Source organism: Chrysemys picta, chromosome 9, assembly GCF_011386835.1.
Source record: "Chrysemys picta bellii isolate R12L10 chromosome 9, ASM1138683v2, whole genome shotgun sequence".
In the NCBI taxonomy this organism is placed as follows: Eukaryota; Metazoa; Chordata; order Testudines; family Emydidae; genus Chrysemys; species Chrysemys picta.
This window is the reverse complement of record NC_088799.1, coordinates 28,002,050-28,019,042: the sequence shown is the minus strand read 5'-3', so window position 1 is coordinate 28,019,042 and position 16,993 is coordinate 28,002,050. Positions and strand designations below refer to the sequence as shown.

The 16,993-nt window shown below is 42.5% G+C and overlaps 1 protein-coding gene across 2 annotated transcripts in view; it reads left to right on the top strand.

Annotated features, from left to right (window-relative positions):
• The window catches only part of RNF13 (ring finger protein 13), a 135,722-nt gene that overhangs the window by 81,744 nt on the left and 36,985 nt on the right, over positions 1-16,993 (top strand). For both annotated transcript variants that reach the window (XM_042853660.2, XM_005308214.4), the window contains exons 5-7: positions 2,964-3,051; positions 7,758-7,848; positions 11,286-11,391. In XM_042853660.2, the coding sequence (XP_042709594.1) occupies positions 2,964-3,051; positions 7,758-7,848; positions 11,286-11,391 (285 nt within the window). The remainder of the gene's footprint in view (positions 1-2,963; positions 3,052-7,757; positions 7,849-11,285; positions 11,392-16,993) is intronic.

Genomic DNA, 16,993 nt, shown 5'->3' with positions numbered 1-16,993 from the left:
GTCTTAGGTTCAAAGTACAGCAAACAAAGATAAACACTCTAGTCAAAGGTACATTTACAAGTTGAGAAAACAAAGGAAAACTAAGACGCCTTGCCTGGCTATTTACTTACAAGTTTGAAATAGGAGAGACTTGTTTAGAAAGATGTGGAGAACCTGGATTGATGTCTGGTCCCTCTCAGTCCTGAGAGCGAACGCACTCCCAAACAAAGAACACAAACAAAAGCCTTTCCCCACCCAAGATTTGAAAGTATCTTGTCCCCTTATTGGTTCTTTAGGTCAGATGCCAGCCAGGTTACCTGAGCTTCTTAACCCTTTACAGGGAAAAGGATTTTGGAGTCTCTGGCCAGGAGGGATTTTATAGTATTGTACACAGGACAGCTGTTACCCTTCCCTTTATAGTTATGACACTATCGCACAGCTATACTATGAAGGTCTCAGTTTTCAGGCTTGGCCTGGAGACTCTGGTTTTTAGAAGTACTAATGTAAAACTGGAAAGCTAAGATCATTAGCATATTCCACACCATGATTTCAGTCCCTTGGGATGTGAAATCTGGCTATATTTTTTCTAGTTTTGAGGATACAGGTCTTGACTCTAGACCAAATATGCTTCCTTCAAAAACACAGAAAGCTTTGAACAGCTCTATGCAGTATATAGCTGCTGCAGCAGCTATTAGTCTGCTGGAAAAGTCCCTGTCTTCAACATTAACTGGCCAGCATGTATTTTATAAGCATAAGGATTACCGGACAATGGGATACGTAGGCTATATCCTTATGAAGAATGTAGGATCAAAGTACTTTTAGTAAGCCCATACTGAGTTAGGATGATGCATGGAACACACTGGAACCCATGCAATAAACAATGATAATGCAAGAGATCAAATTCACACCACGGAATTATCAAATCCTACCAAACGAGAAGCTGCTCATCCCTAGTAGATTGCTGCTGTCATGACTGAATGAAGTTATTGCTTCACAATGGCAGCTTAGGGAGCAGTTATCACCACTCTGGCAACCCAAGGGAAACTACTGCTCCCTTGGTAGCCAAATAGGGGCTGCTTTTCATTGGGCAGGAAAACAGAAAGTGAAGGAAGGAAGAAAATAATTTTGGCTCCAAGTACTATATGTATTATATTTAGGCTGTCAAGCCATTTAAAAGATTAAGTGTGTGGTTAAACAATAGAATACCATTTTAAATATTTTTGGATATTAAATACATTTTCAAATATATTAATTTCAATTACACCACAGAATACAAAGTGTATAGTGCTTACTTTATATTTATTTTTGATTAAAAATATTTTGTTTTTACAGTGCAAATGTTTGTAATTCACCTCATACAAGTATTATAGTGCAATCTATCATGAAAGTTGAACTTACAAATGTAGAATTATGTAAAAAAACTGCATTCAAAGATAAAACAATGTAACACTTTAAAGCCTACAAGTCCACTCAGTCCTACTTCTTATTCTGCCAATCACTATAACAAACAAGTTTGTTTACATTGACAGGAGATACTGCTGACTGCTTCTTGTTTACAATGTCAGCTGGTGGCTAGATATTCACAAGAAAGTGTCAGAGACTGGCCAAGATTTTACTTTGGGCAGGAGACAACAGGTCTGGAGTAGGGAGGTAGATCTGAGGTATCAGCATAAAGATGGCAGTTTAATATGTGCTTGCAGATGACATTACCCAGAGATAAATGTATAAATGACATTACCCAGAGATAAATGTACAACACTGTCACCTTGAATGGGGGATAAAGTAAAGGGCCTCTGATGCTTATCCAACCCAAGTGATCTGACAGTCTAAAATATTTTTATAAATATGGGCTCAGATCATTCAATTACAGCCAAGGAGTTCACTGTGCAATTCTACACAGGGGTGTAAAAATAGCCTTTGCAGTCTCTGGATGATCTTTTGGCATAGTTTAGGGCAGTTTACAGACCCCAGGGGCCCTTTAGCAGCCACATATCAGTGAAGCATAGGATAGCCAGAGGTACAATGCCATGACTGGTTTCAGAGTAGCAGCCATGTTAGTCTGTATCCGCAAAAAGAACAGGAGTACTTGTGGCACCTTAGAGACTAACAAATTTATTTGAGCATAAGCTTTCGTGGGCTACAGCCCACTTCTTCGGATGCATAAAATGGAACATATATTGAGGAGATATATATACACATACAGAGAGCATGAAAAGGTGGGAGTTGTCTTACTAACTCTGAGAGGCCAATTAAGTAAGAGAAAAAAACTTTTGAAGTGATAATCAAGATAGCCCAGTACAGACAGTTTGATAAGAAGTGTGAGAATACTTACAAGGGGAGATAGATTCAATGTTTGTAATGGCTCAGCCATTTCCAGTCTATATGACTATACCCCTTACACTGGCAACAGGGAGGATGCAGGACTTGCTATGTCAGCTCTGTACAATGGAAGAATATCATGCACCATGGTGATCTAGTCATGTCTAGCTAAGCTGAATTCAAGGCCAGAATATGCCGCAATGCAGCTGCTTTGCATTGCACCTTAGGATCTGGTCCATATTCATAATTCTGCACTACTGTGATAACACATTAGTGATATTGTGAACTGACAAGTTAGACATCCAAGCATGATCTAAAGGCAAAGATTATGACTTACATGTAATGTTAAAGATAAGTACTGATTAATCAAAATAAGTTACTCTCTTGATTTTCAGATGTGACAAAGACTTTTTATCTTAAAGTTGAAGATTTTAGGACTAATTATGTAAACATGAAACCTGCCTGTACAGAACTGATTTTTATACCTTCTTAGAAAGAGTACAGTAGCATCCTATTTTAGGAATATGTGGTTGTTTGAAAGAATAATTCCTTATTTCTAAATGAAAGTGGAGTCATTTGCACTCCTAGAATGTTGTAAATCAGTATCTTGTTTTATTGTAGAAGATTGATATATTAATATAACAAGTACTGTATATGACTTACAGGTTTTAAATGCACAGAGAGCTGGATACAAGGCAGCTATAGTTCACAATGTTGATTCTGATGACCTAATTGGCATGGGATCCAACGACAGTAAGTACAGGTATCACTTCTCTACTATTTGAAAGTTATTTCACCCACTATAGTATATGGTATTAACTTCAATTTATTATAATCAGGAGTTCCCCCTTGTTTTAATGTATTTAAGATGTTAGAAGCTGCTGTGTGCACGTATGTGCATGCTTTATAGTATGTATATATATATATGGTATTTGCACCATTATGGTGTTTGTGTTCTGTGCAAGCATTGTTCTGTCTATTCTCCTTGTTAAAATTTTGGTTCAGCTTTTCCATGGAAGTCAAGTGGTTAAAATTTATGAGCAAGAAGAATATGATTGGCCCAATAAACAGCTGGGATGATGTCAGTTCTCTTTTGTTATTACTGAAGTAGGAATACAGCAATAAATAGTTACTGCTGCTCCATGGGATGAGGATCCAAAACATATTGTAATTTTTGGGTAGGGAGTCTTTTCATGCTCACTGTTCTGTGCACAGCTGTCTGTTCACCTAAATAACCACCAAAGGATTACACATGTACATACAGTTTTTCACTGGAATAAATGAAGGTATTCCCAGAACATAGCATACAAGAGGTACAATTCTAGTGTTTGCTGTTTTGATATGATACGTTCATTAAGTAGTAAGTTGAGAACATATTTGCAAGGTGGCTGAAATGTCAGTTTCCTCTTGTGGTATGTATTTCAGTGTTTAATGAGAAAGTGTTCATGTGATTTACTGTTGAGGATTTAAAATGTTCTTTATCTTTACAGTAGCACACTGCCACATAATCCCACTGTTGCCAAGAAAAAATATTCAATTTCTACTATTGCATATTTCAGATAGATTCCAAATATTGGTTCTCTCTTTAGTGCTGTTAGTTTTCTGTGATATTTTGATCCTTTTTCTTCACTTTTCTTCAACTGATTGAGTACTGAACAGGAACATAACTGTGAACAAACACTATTTCCAGATAAAGAGACACCTTTCAGTGAACTGAGAAATTCACTTTCAACAGACAAAACACTATATTGTGGGAAAGCTGCATGAAGTGTTCTCAGTGAAATCCCCAAGCATGTGATTCTTGCTTGGTTTCAAGTTTAGCTATAAACTCAAAATGCAAGAGAGGTTTGCAAGAAACCTTTGAAACAGTTTCAAGTGACCACGGGCCATTATACATTTTTTGCATTGCACTCAGAAAAGTATGGTTCCACATAGTTTCTTTGGGAAACCTGAACACTTTGATGTCAACCAAATTTCACTGGAACTTTGGATTCATTCAACCTTGAAACTTAAAGTCACAGATGCCACATGAACTGAAACCAAGTAAGATGTTCCCCAGGAGTCCTGGGAAGCAAACCCAGACATTTCACACAGCTTTAGTTAATACATAAATGGAGCCTGTCTTGTTAACTGCTCTACATTTTGCACCTCTCTTTTAATATGTACCTTTATATAGTTGCTTGGGCAGCAGCCTGTAGTTATAGTTATGGCACAGGACTGGGAGTCACCTCTGACACTTCAGGCCTGAAGTGTCAAACTAAGGATCCAAAATTAGAGTCTGCTTTTGAAAATTTAGACCCTAACCCAGGGGTGGGCAAACTACGGCCTGCAGGCCAGATGCGGCCCATCAGGGCTTTGGATCTTGCCAGCGGGATTGCCACTCCCATGGTGCTGTGGGCCCCGCGTCGCTGCTGGAAGCGGCCGGCACCATGTCCCTGTGGCCCCTGGGGGAGGGAGGGCAGAAGGCTCCTTGCACTGCCCTCGCCTCCAGGCACCATCCCCTGCAGCTCCCATTGGCCGGGAATGAGGAACCACAGCCAATGGGAGCGTCGGGGGAGGTACCTGCAGGGGAGGTACCTGCAGAGCCCTCTGCCCACACTCCCCCAGGGGCAGCAGGGACGTGGTGCTAGCCGCTTCCGGGAGCGGCATGGCGTGGGGCCAGGGCAGGCAGGGAGCCTGTCTTAGCCCCACTGCGCGCCACTGCCACTCCAGAGCTGCTCCAAGTAAGCGGCGCCGGGCCAAAGCCCGCACCCCGAACCCCTCTTGCACCCTGCACCCCAACCCCCTGCCCTGAGCCCTCTTATACACTCCACACCCCTCCTGTGCCCCAACCCCTGCCCTGAGCCCCCTGCCGCACCCCGCCTGCACCCCAACCCCCCTGCTGCATTCAGCACCCCCTCCTGCATCCTAACTCCCTGCCCTGAGCCCCCTGATGCACCCTTCCCACACCCCAACCCCCTGCCCTGAGCCCTCTTGTACACTCCACACTCCTCCTGCACCCCAACCCCTGCCCTGAGCCCGTTGCCGCACCCCTCCTGCACCCCAACCCTCCTGCTGCACTCTGCACCTCCTCCTGCCTCCTAACTTCCTGCCCTGAGCCCCCTCCTGCACCCCAAACCCCTTCCCTGAGCCCCCTCACATACTGCCTCCTGCACCCCAACCCCCTGCCCTGAGCCCCTTCCTGCACACCGCACCCCCTCCCACACAACAACCCTCTGCCACAGCCCTAAATTCATGGCCCTGCATGCAATTTCCCCACCCAGATGTGGCCCTTGGGCCAAAAAGTTTGCCCACCTCTGCCCTAACTTTTCTACACTTTTGTGTCTCCATCTGTCAAGTAGGGACTAGTACGTCCCTTTCTCACAGGGCCAAATTCACTATTGACTTAAACAGTTGCCACTCCGTTGAATTCAGTGGAATTGAACCCACTTGGTAAGTTGTTCCTCCTGTGTGTAAGACACATTGAGATGGACCATAGAGTAGCACAAAATGTATTGTATGGATTTCTTGAGTTAGTAGAGCTCTAAAAAGCTATTTCTATTTCAGATGCACCAGTGACACCTCAAAGGGTGCAAGAAAGTTATCTAGGGTTACCATCCGTCCGGGTTTCCCCGGACATGTCCGGCTTTTTCAGCATTAAATGGTCGTCCGGGGGGGGATTTCTAATCAAGTAGAAATGTCCGGGATTTCCCCCTTCCCCTTGGGCGGCGCGGCTGATTGGACGCCTGGCCTGATTGAAACCCGTTCGCAGCCACTAAGGCCTCTAGCAGCCAGAGTCCCTCCCCCTCCCCCGCTCCCTCCTCCCCCACAGAGCAGCGGGGGGCTGTGTTTAATTCCACGTGGAGCCTGCATTTCTCCCTCTGCTGGGTGAGCGGGGGGAGCAGGGCAGGCAGCAGGGGGGGGTGCAGAGGCTGCAGGGGGGTGCAGAGGCTGCAGGGCTAGTGGGGAGCAGGGGGCACAGAGGCTGCAGGGCGAGTGGGGAGCAGGGGGCACAGAGGCTGCAGGGGGGGTGCAGAGGCTGCAGGGTGAGTGGGGAGCAGGGGGCACAGAGGCTGCAGGGGCGGGGGGGTGCAGAGGCTGCAGGGTGAGGAGGAGCAGGGCAGGCAAGGGCATAGGGGCTGCGGGGCAAGTGGGGAGCAGGGAAGCACTTAGCAACCCCCAACCAAGATCAGAGCGGAAGGGAGGAGAGGGAATGCAGGGTGCTCAGAGGAGGGGGCAGAGTTGGGGCAGGGACTTTGGGGAAGGGGTTGGAATGGGGGCGGAGAAGGGTTGGGGCGGGGGCGGGGCCGGGGCCCCGTGGAGTGTCCTTTTAAATGTTTGAATATGGTAACCTAAAGTTATCCAGTTAAAACCTGCCTGTGGAAACCTTATACTATAGTATTACTCAAGACCAATATTTATATATTTTTTGAAATAAGATGAAGCACTGTTGAAATGAACCAGTGTAGGTTAGTTGATCAGTGCTTCTCAAAGTCGGGCCGCTGCTTGTTCAGGGAAGGCCCCTGGCGGACCGGGCCAGTTTGTTTACCTGCCGCGTCCGCAGGTTCGGCTGATCGCGGCTCCCACTGGCCGCGGTTCGCCGCTCCAGGCCAATGGTGGCTGCGGGAAGGGCGGCCAGCACATCCCTTGGCCCGCGCCGCTTTCCGCAGCCCTCAGACGGCCAGTGGGAGCCGCGATTGGCCGAACCAGTGGACGCGGCAGGTAAACAAACCGGCCCGGACCACCAGGGGCTTTCCCTCAACAAGCGGTGGACTGGCTTTGAGAAGCACTGTAGTAGAGCATCTATATTTTTGTTTCCTCTCTTTCACTTGTTTTTCTTAATACTGAGAGTTCCTCACCTGAGGTCAAGAAAAATGTTGCAAGTTTTTGTGATTGCATTCTGTGATCGGGGGGAGGAGGGGCGGAAATGTTGCTTTCCTTCAATTGGATTTCTTGTGAGTAGTGAGGTTGGGCTTGCTCATTCCCTCCTTTCTACTTTTGGACTTTTTCCAGCCTAAAGTCATCTCCACTCCTTCATTTATAGGAAAATGTGGAACATATAGGACCAGATCCTCAGCTGGTATAAGTCAGTGTAGCTCCTTGAAGTCAATGAAACTATGCCAATTTGTACCAGCTGCAGTCTGACTATAATTAGTGATGCTTTGGTTAAACTGTAATTTACCAAAGGATTTCTTGTTATCTTGAATATTTTTGAAGAATTATCAGTTGATGTTTGCACAAACAGCAACTCTAAGATACCACTACTAGTAGCACAGGATATCATTTTGTAGATGGACACTTTAGTTAACAGAATATGTTAATAGCATATTGTATACTAAATCTCTCTTAGAAGAGGTCTCCACACACTGATTGTCTTTAAAGAGCCACAAAGACATCATGAGATAGTCTTAATTATTGGTGTGCCCATAGAGCCTGAGTTATGTAAGTCAGTGCTAGTCTTTTGTTCTTTTTATGAACAGTTGAAGTTTTAAAGAAAATTGATATTCCATCTGTCTTTATTGGTGAGACATCAGCTAATTCACTGAAAGATGAATTCACTTATGAAAAGGGGTAAGTAATTATTTACCTTTTTAAATATGTAACCTAATATGCAGTAACATCAGTCCTTGAACTGTTATCACCTCTGTTTAACCTTTACTGAAGATCAAGAATTTTTTTCTGGATGAAATCCTGGCCAAACTGAAGTCAATGGATGGCTTGCCATTGACTTCACTGGGGCCAGGATTTCACCCTCTATACTTTCAACATTGACTGTAAGATGCTTGATCCCTATGAGATTGTGTGCAATTATTTTTAAATAAATAGATGCTCTGGCAGAGTGGTCAGTCTAAGAATCTGAAATTGCAAAAATAAAAAACAAAATCAGACTTTTCAGTAGCTCTTTACTTTAGGCCACAGTTATTATGGCAGGCTGCAGCAAAAATGTATTTGCTCTTAAGTTTTTAAGTTCTCTTGAAGAATACTTACTGAATACTATTTATTGAGCCTGGCAGCCTGAGCACTACTTTGGCAAGCTTCTTGAGACTCATAAGATATTTGTGGCCACTTTCACATTCTTAAAGGATATTGCACATTAGAAGTTACCTTAGGGGAAGCATCATCTAAGTTTCACATTCAGCATGTTTACTCAAAACAAAACTCATGTGTTTGTCAAACTTTAATGTATTTACTATAATTAAAAAATGGTGTAATCACTGATAAAGTTACACATTTATGATAAAAATGCTCACTTATTCATACTGATGGTAGGCTGGCTCCACTTCTCCCCCCCCCCCCCCCCCCCAGGTCCCCATTTTTCACCCCTTTTCGTCTATCAATTGAAAGACTTGCAGCTTATGGTCCATTGTTAACAGATGTTTTTAAAAACTTGGGCAAGGCCCATTTGTACTGATTTATTTAAGTTTTACTGTGTCTGTCTCAGGAACAGAATACCTGATTCAGTGTCCACTGAAGGCATTGGAAAGACTTCATTGACTTTAGTGGGCTTTGAATCAAACCATTGGTGCATTATATAATTTATATAATACAATAGCAATAAAATACCTTTTAGATCATATAGAGGTAAACAGATACCAACCCCAAACATCTTCCAATATTAGCCTAATATAAATCTTATACAACTAATTAAAATTCACCAGTCCAAGCCCAAAATCCCACACTTCACCATGATGATTGAAAATTTAAACAGTTACATGCCTATCCAGTAGTATTATTTGCTCTGAACAAGCAACATTTTTCAAGGCTGTCCTAAGAGAAATAGGTGTGAACTGAATTTTAGTCACTCAGTTGGATAGTTGCTACAAAAACAGAAGTCTAAACAAAATTCTTCCTCCTGGTTTCACAGCAGCAGCATGTCCTGCTGGCATGAGAGACTCAACTTTGTAAGGACCTAAGCTCAGGACTCTGCTTGATAGACTGTGGGAGTGCAGGTGACATACGGGTTTGTAGAATGCTAACTACCCTAGTCTAGCTAAGCCCTTCTAGCTATTGTAGCTACATTAGTACTGAACTCGGAGGAAACAGTCTATTCTACTCTCCAGGATACAGGGAAAGGTGCCACAGACGTAGGGGTGGTAGTGTCAGGGCAAATGGAATAGCAACATAAATTAAGATATTGGCTTTGTCAGTTCTTGGAGGCTGCAACTCACAAAAATAAAAATGAAGCAGCATGAAAGTAATTCTATATGTGAACTGTAGAGACTATGGAAATTACTCTGCAGTTGAGTCCTGTTACAGTCTGATTGAATGGCACATGAGCCATGCTGCTAACTGTTTCACATCAGATATTGTTTTATGGCTCTATGTTATTTCAAGGCATTCATAGGAAGGGAAACAAGTCACTGAATATTGATGGAATATATGAAATCATGCTGAAATATAGGTTCTCTCTTATACTTATGTATTTTTGCAGTTATACTACAGAAAAAATTTTGAATTAATGCAGCTGTAATGAACACATACAAAGCTTGCCTCTAAAATTTGAGCTAAGTTTGGCAAGTTTACTAAGGTTCACAAACCTTTCCACAACACTAGGCAAGTTTTCAGTAGCTTGGAAGGCAGCATAGTCCAGTGACTGGTATATGAGAGTGAGTTATATGGTATCTGGTTTTTGTTGTACAACTTAGGTGAGTCACTTAAACATGATAAAACTTTGAAAAGGAACTAAAAATTGCACTTGGGGTTCTGTGTTTGTTATCCCTCCATTATTTCTGCATCAAGTATCCACATATGAAAAGATTTTTCCTACTTGCCATTTCTGAAAACTCAGCATAGGATATGAACGTCAGGCTGAGTTCTTTCCTGCTCATCACCAGTATCTGAGACTTTGTGAGCCAAATTCTGCAATCAGTTTTAGCTGTGCAGTCTCATTGTCTCCAGTAAGGTCACACAATTGTAAATGCCAGCAAAATATACCCCAGGATAGTAAACAGTTATATTGATGATTGTAAAGGATCCAACAAAGGGAAAACCAAAATACAAACAAAATATATATCTCCCCGCACCCACCCTCCTTTAAGACATTCACAGGAAAGGAGCAGCCTTCAGGTTCAGAAAATCCTTACCTTAAGGCCCGGAGTAAATTCCCCAGACCTGAAGAAAAGCTCTGTGTAAATTCAACAGCCAATAGAAGTTGGTTCAATAAAAGATACTACCGCCATCCACTTTGTCTAGTATCCTGGGCCTGACACAGTTACAAGACTGCATAGGTCTTCCAGTTATTCATGCAAATTAGCAAGGTTCTACTTTGTTAACTAACGAGGAAACAATGACCATTTAAAACTGACTAATTCTAAAACGGGTATACACAGTCTATTTTCAGCTGAACGTCTTTGTGGTGAATTGAATGCACATTAGGGGTAAAACCCTGGCTCCATTTAAATCAATGGCAAAATTCCAATTGACTTAATTGGGGCCAGGACTTCACCATGATAAGTATACGGATTCTAATGATTGCAGTTTTACCTATTTATTTCATTAGTATTACACTGACTGTGTGTTGACCTTTTAAAAAAAAGTGGCTGAATATTTTCATGTTATAGATCAGGGGTCGGCAACCTTTCAGAAGTGGTGTGCCGAGTCTTCATTTATTCACTCTAATTTAAGGTTTCACATGCCAGTAATACATTTTAACGTTTTTAGAAGGTCTCTTTCTATAAGTCTATAATATATAACTAAACTATTGTTGTATGTAAAGTAAATAAGGTTTTTAAAATGTTTAAGAAGCTTCATTTAAAATTAAATTAAAATGCAGAGCCCCCCGGACGGTGGCCAGGACCCGGGCAGTGTGAGTGCCACTGAAAATCAGCTCGCGTGCCGCCTTTGGCACGCGTGCCATAGGTTGCCTACCCCTGTTATAGATACTCCTTTTATGTGCCCGAAGATGCTAATTTTTCTGTTGATGACTTTACCTTTTTGAATTTCTGTTGTAAGCTTCACTGTTTGTTAAAGTTTAATTCATTTTAAAATTGTTTTTCTTTCCCCCACAGTGGCCATATTGTGTTAATCCCAGAGTTCAGTCTTCCTTTGGAGTATTACTTAATTCCATTCCTAATTATAGTGGGAATCTGCCTTATACTCATTGTCATATTTATGGTAGGTGTTGCTCTTTAATCTTTTTCCTTCAACAAAACAAAACAAAAAATTACAGGACTGTGGCCAATTGAAACGAGTATGGCCCTGTATCTTATTTAAAGAAACAAATAAACAAAGTTTCAGGTAGTATGCAAACAGATTGTACTCACCTTCAAAACTTGTGTCATTAAGTTCATGGTAAGAATTCAAAGCACCCTCTGTACCACAGTACTACTTTTCTTTATTTGTCAGTCATCAATCTGTTTTGTTTAAAGGGAATCAAAGCCATAGCAACTGCCCCACAAAAGGAATTCCTTTTCAATGCTAGCTCTCCTTAAAGGATTGTTCTGGCTCAGTGAATGATAGGAGCTGCAGCAGCCAGCAAGTATACTAAGTTTAGTGTCATCCAAGGACCCAGTTGCACAGGGAAGATCACCACTGAATTCCTCCTGACTGGAGACCAATAATGTGCTGCAAATGTTTTAATAAGGAGCTTGTACAAAAATATTTCCCCTTAACCTTGTGATAGACCTTGTCTCCCAACGGTGTATATGCGTTACAGATAGGACATTAGAGGGACTTAGGGTGACCAGATGTTATTGGGACTGTCCTGATATTAGGGGCTTTGTCTTATATACGCAACTACGCCCTCCGCCGAAAAAATAATCCCGATTTCTCACACTTGCTATCTGGTCACCCCGGAGCAGGGATCGGCAACCTTTGGCACACGGCCCATCAGGGAAATCCACCTGTGGGCCAGGACGGTTTGTTTACCTACAGCGTCCACAGGTTCGGCCGATCGTAGCTCCCACTGGCCGCGGTTCGCCGTTCCAGGCCAGCGCCCCCATTGGCCTGGAATGGTGAATCGCGGCCAGTGGGAGCTGCGATCCGAACCTGCGGATGCTGCAGGTAAACAAACTGTCCCAGCCCACCGGCAGATTTCCCTGACGGGCTGTGTGCCAAAGGTTGCCGATCCCTGCCCTAGAGGGACTGGGGAGACAATGCATTTAAATAAAATACTTTCCTCCCTCTCTCTGATGTGCCTATCATTGTCGTATCTAACCAGAACAAACAACTCCAGTTGCCAAGCATACTAAGTGCCTCATGCTGGGAACATTTTTATTTTGATCCTGAAAAATATCCTGAGTTGATTAATAGTCTAGCAGAGTGTTCAACCTTGGGCTTGGGGTAAAGACCTTGTTAGAACAGCTGGAGAGGGTGAGGGGGGGATAGCCTTCCCTGTGAAAACTTTTGGAAAATACCTGACATCTGGTGCAACCATAGTACACTGCAAAAACAAAAGAATTGCTCTTCAGAAACATTCATGAGCCCCAGGGGTAGGCCATCTGTGGCAGGGATGATTTAGTAGTATAAAGAGAGGGAGGGTGAACTCCATTAGAAGCAGGGAAACCGTCTCAAGCTTCTTGTCAGTTTGGCTAAAAAATTTTAACAAGGGGCTGCTGAGAGCGCCTAAGGGTATGTCTACACTGCAGCTGGGAGCTCCTGAACAGACAGACTTGCACTTGTGGGGCTTGAGCTGGCATACATCAGTGTGGCCATTGCAGCTCAGACTGCTCTCAAGCCCCTGCACTCCCCCAGGCTTGAGACCTGAGCTGCAATCCAAGCCCTAATGTCCACCCTGCTATTTTTAGTGTGTTAGCAAGAGCCCCACTAACACAAGTCTGTCTATCCAGGCTGGGAGGATCGTTCCCCTCTGCAGTGTAGACATACCTCAAGTGTACCACTCAAGCACATCACTGCTCCTCCCAAAGAACTGGGATGGAAGCTACTTATGATTTGAATTTGAACTTTTTAATCCAGTTCTCAGCAGGAATCTTCACCCTGGTCTGCACTACAGAGTTAGGTAAATGCAAGGCATCTTATGTCAACCTAACTATGTAAGTGTCTGCACTAAAATTTCGCTCCTGATGATGTAACTCGCCCGCTACACCAACTTAACTCCACTTCCATGAGAGGGGTATAGTCAATGTAGTTAGGTTGACGCAGTGTGAGTGTAGACACTGCGTTGCTTACATCGACTGTTACCCCCTTTCAGAAGCTATGCCACAATGCCCACATTAACGGTTCAATCGGCGCAAGCGCTCCTGGTGAGGGTGTGCACTGCCGATTCAAGGAGGAAATTACTGCAGTGGCTATACACCAGTGTCAGTTAGGTTGGGAATTTTGTAGTGTAGACATGCCCTTCAACTGGGTGAGTAACTTAGAGACTCGCTCCCTAACTATTCACTGATCAGAGTCTCTGGTCATTCATAATTCTCCTTTTCCATAAGAAGCAGCTTCCACATCAAATGCAGTATGGTGCATGTTTACAACTCTTTCAGTGATGACTCATGTTACATTGATGGTTATTTTAGTTATTTTGAATTATAAATTCAAATTAAATTATAATTTTAAAAGCGACTTTGGCATCATTAAAACGTCAGTGACATAAAAGATTAAAACCAGATACTTTTCCTCTTCCCAAATCCAAAGAAGAAAAAAATAACCAACCAGAGATTACCTCAAACCCAAACAATACCTTGTCTTACCCACAAACACCAGCCCTTATTATGTCCTTCTTCCCCAGGAGCATGGGTAAATGGATAGTGCAGTGTGTCCTGAAGGTCATCAGATTCAGACACTTCAAGCCAAGGGGTTAATAAATTCCATGGATGATGGCCCTCATGGAGAATGCTCCATGAACAGCCTTTTCTCTTAAATTCTCAGTGCTCCAGCTACAACTCCAGCACTTCTGTTCACCTGCTCAGTGTGAAGCTGAAATTCAAAAAAGCAACCAAGATGTTAGAGTGCATAAGGAATGAGATGGAGAACAATACAGAAACTATTGTAATACTATTATGTAAATCAGTGGTACTAGATTTACATATCATCTAGAATACTGTGTGCAATACTGGTCACCCCATCTCAGAAAAGACAGATTAGAGGGCATGGAAAAACCCTCATATGAAGAAAGATTGTAAGGTAAATAATGCTAATCTTTTCAAAGGAGATGAATAAGTGGTTATGAGAAAAATATATAAAATAATGCATGGTCTCTAGAGAAGATAGATTATGAGCTTGATTTCATTAGAATGAGAATTTCACCCCAGGTTTCCATCATGGATGCCTCATCAGTAGAGATTCTTTCTTTAAAAGGTGCTTCTTCATGCCTTTTTGTAGACTTTTGCCACCAGTTTAGCTTCTCATACTCCATCTTGGTGTTAGAATAGCTCTAAAGCTTCCTTGTGAACTTCAGGGGAGTCTTCTTCAGAGCAAGAAATTAGCTTCTTTATAGACTGATTTATGTAGATCTGCAAGGAACAAGACTGATATAACAGAAACTAGATTGAACTCATCAAAAGGCCACATCTCCTTAGAATTGCAGCTATTACCCTGACAATAGAAAAGACAGGTTTCTGCATTACAAATGACATTAACCGCATTACAGGAAATATATGTGGAATTTTGTTGGGATAGCAGCAGAATATCCAAGCAAAGGCCATCCATACAAGTTGAACAATTTGTCTTTTTTAGGTATGCCCTTTAAGCGTAGGACCTATAGATGTCAATGTAGAAAAGGCCAATGCTGTGAATTAGCACAGTTTTGTAACAATTGAATGGGATAGCAGCACTGTGGTGGTGCCTAACTGACTCTTGCTGAAATGAAAGCCCTGATTTTGGGACCAACTGTCTGTGCAAGGCTGAAGGGTTGGCGGGATTAATTTTGGGGAGCAAGCCACCCACTTGGTGAGGCACAGCTGAGGCACTGTGACTACATCCGGTGAGTCCCTTGCTCATATATTGGGAAAAAGCAGGGGAGAAGGGTAGGTCTGTAAACTCTTCCTTGATGTTAAAAGTCATGTAAATTTATGTGAACCAAATATAAACTACTTTCTTTGTCTGCAGATAGCCTGAAACAATGGCTCTTAGAGGTCTGGACTCCTGTGCTTCCATTAATCTCCTTATGATGTTAACTTTAATTTTTCATATGGAACTATAAATATAAAGAGAGCGATATAAATATTTCCAGGTGAACTGTGGGATGCTGACAGATGAATACTGGGTCAGATTGTGTGCTGAAGAATTGCAAGCCCTCATTTTGTTTACTTGTACTTAAATTGTAAAATTTTTTGAGATTCTTTACAAAAAGGACATTTAAGACAAGAAGGTACCTATTACAAACAGTGCAAAGGGCAAGATTCACCATATATTCACTGAACATACAGCCATACAAGGGCAATTTAGTACAATTCTGTTTGACTTTAAATTTTATAAAGCACACTTCCACTAGGCAATTATTTTTTATCCATTGTGTAACTGCTTAAGCCAGATTTTTCTGTATAACATTTCGAATGAAGGGCAGGAATATCAGAACCATTCTGAGCCTCATAAATCAACAGTGTAAGATACAACTGCAGCCTGTTGGATAAATGTTTACAAGCAGAATTTTAAAATGTATAATGGTTAATTTTGTGTTTACACCAATTCATTTTGCTAAAAGTTCTTTTAGATTGACTGTGAATGGTAAAAATGTAACAGTTGCCAGCACTTCAGCTTTATTCCACTTATAGAAGAAAACAAAACAAAAACAAAAAACTGTTTCTAAGGGCTAGCTACACTGGCAGTGCTTTAATGTGGCTTGTGTGGTCGCGGCACAGCCCACCTCCACGAGGGGGTGGCTCCCAGCGCTGGTGCACTGTCTACACTGGCGCTTTACAGCGCTGAAACTTGCTGCACTCAGGGGGATGTTTTTTCACGCCCCTGAGCAAGAAAGTTGCAGCGCTGTAAATTACCAGTGTAGACAAGCCCTAAGGTGAAAGGTAATCCTTTCATGATATAAATGTATTACATCAGGTCAGGCCATCCACAATTGAATTGACCAGGACATTTCTCCTTAGAATTGCACTTCTTCCATTTCCCTCAATTGTATCTTCCTAGAGCAAGGGAAAACAAAAAACCAACAGCAGCTGAGCTGACCCAAAAGGCCACTGCTACAGTACATTGTTCCCAGGGGACCAGTTGTCTAAACCAACATAATCTAAAGATACCAGGATAGATATTACAATGATAGAGCCATCACAGATTATTTAAAAAGTAACAGAGGGTCCTGTGGCACCTTTAAGACTAACAGAATTATTGGCGCATAAGCTTTCGTGGGTGAATGCCCACTTCATCAGACGCAAGTAATGGAAATTTCCAGAGGCAGGTATAAATCAATATGGAGATAACGAGGTTAGTTCAATCAGGGAGGGTGAGGTGTTCTGCTAGCAGTTGAGGTGTGAACACCAAGGGAGGAGAAACTGCTTCTGTAGTTGGATAGCCATTCACAGTCTTTGTTTAATCCTGATCTGATGGTGTCAAATTTGCAAATGAACGGGAGCTCAGCAGTTTCTCTTTGGAGTCTGGTCCTGAAGTTTTTTTGCTGTAAGATGGCTACCTTTACATCTGCTATTGTGTGGCCAGGGAGGTTGAAGTGTTCTCCTACAGGTTTTTGTGTATTGCCATTCCTGATATCTGACTTGTGTCCATTTATCCTCTTGCGTAGTGACTATCCAGTTTGGCCAATGTACATGCAGAAGGGCATTGCTGGCACACGATGGCATATATAACATTGGTGGACGTG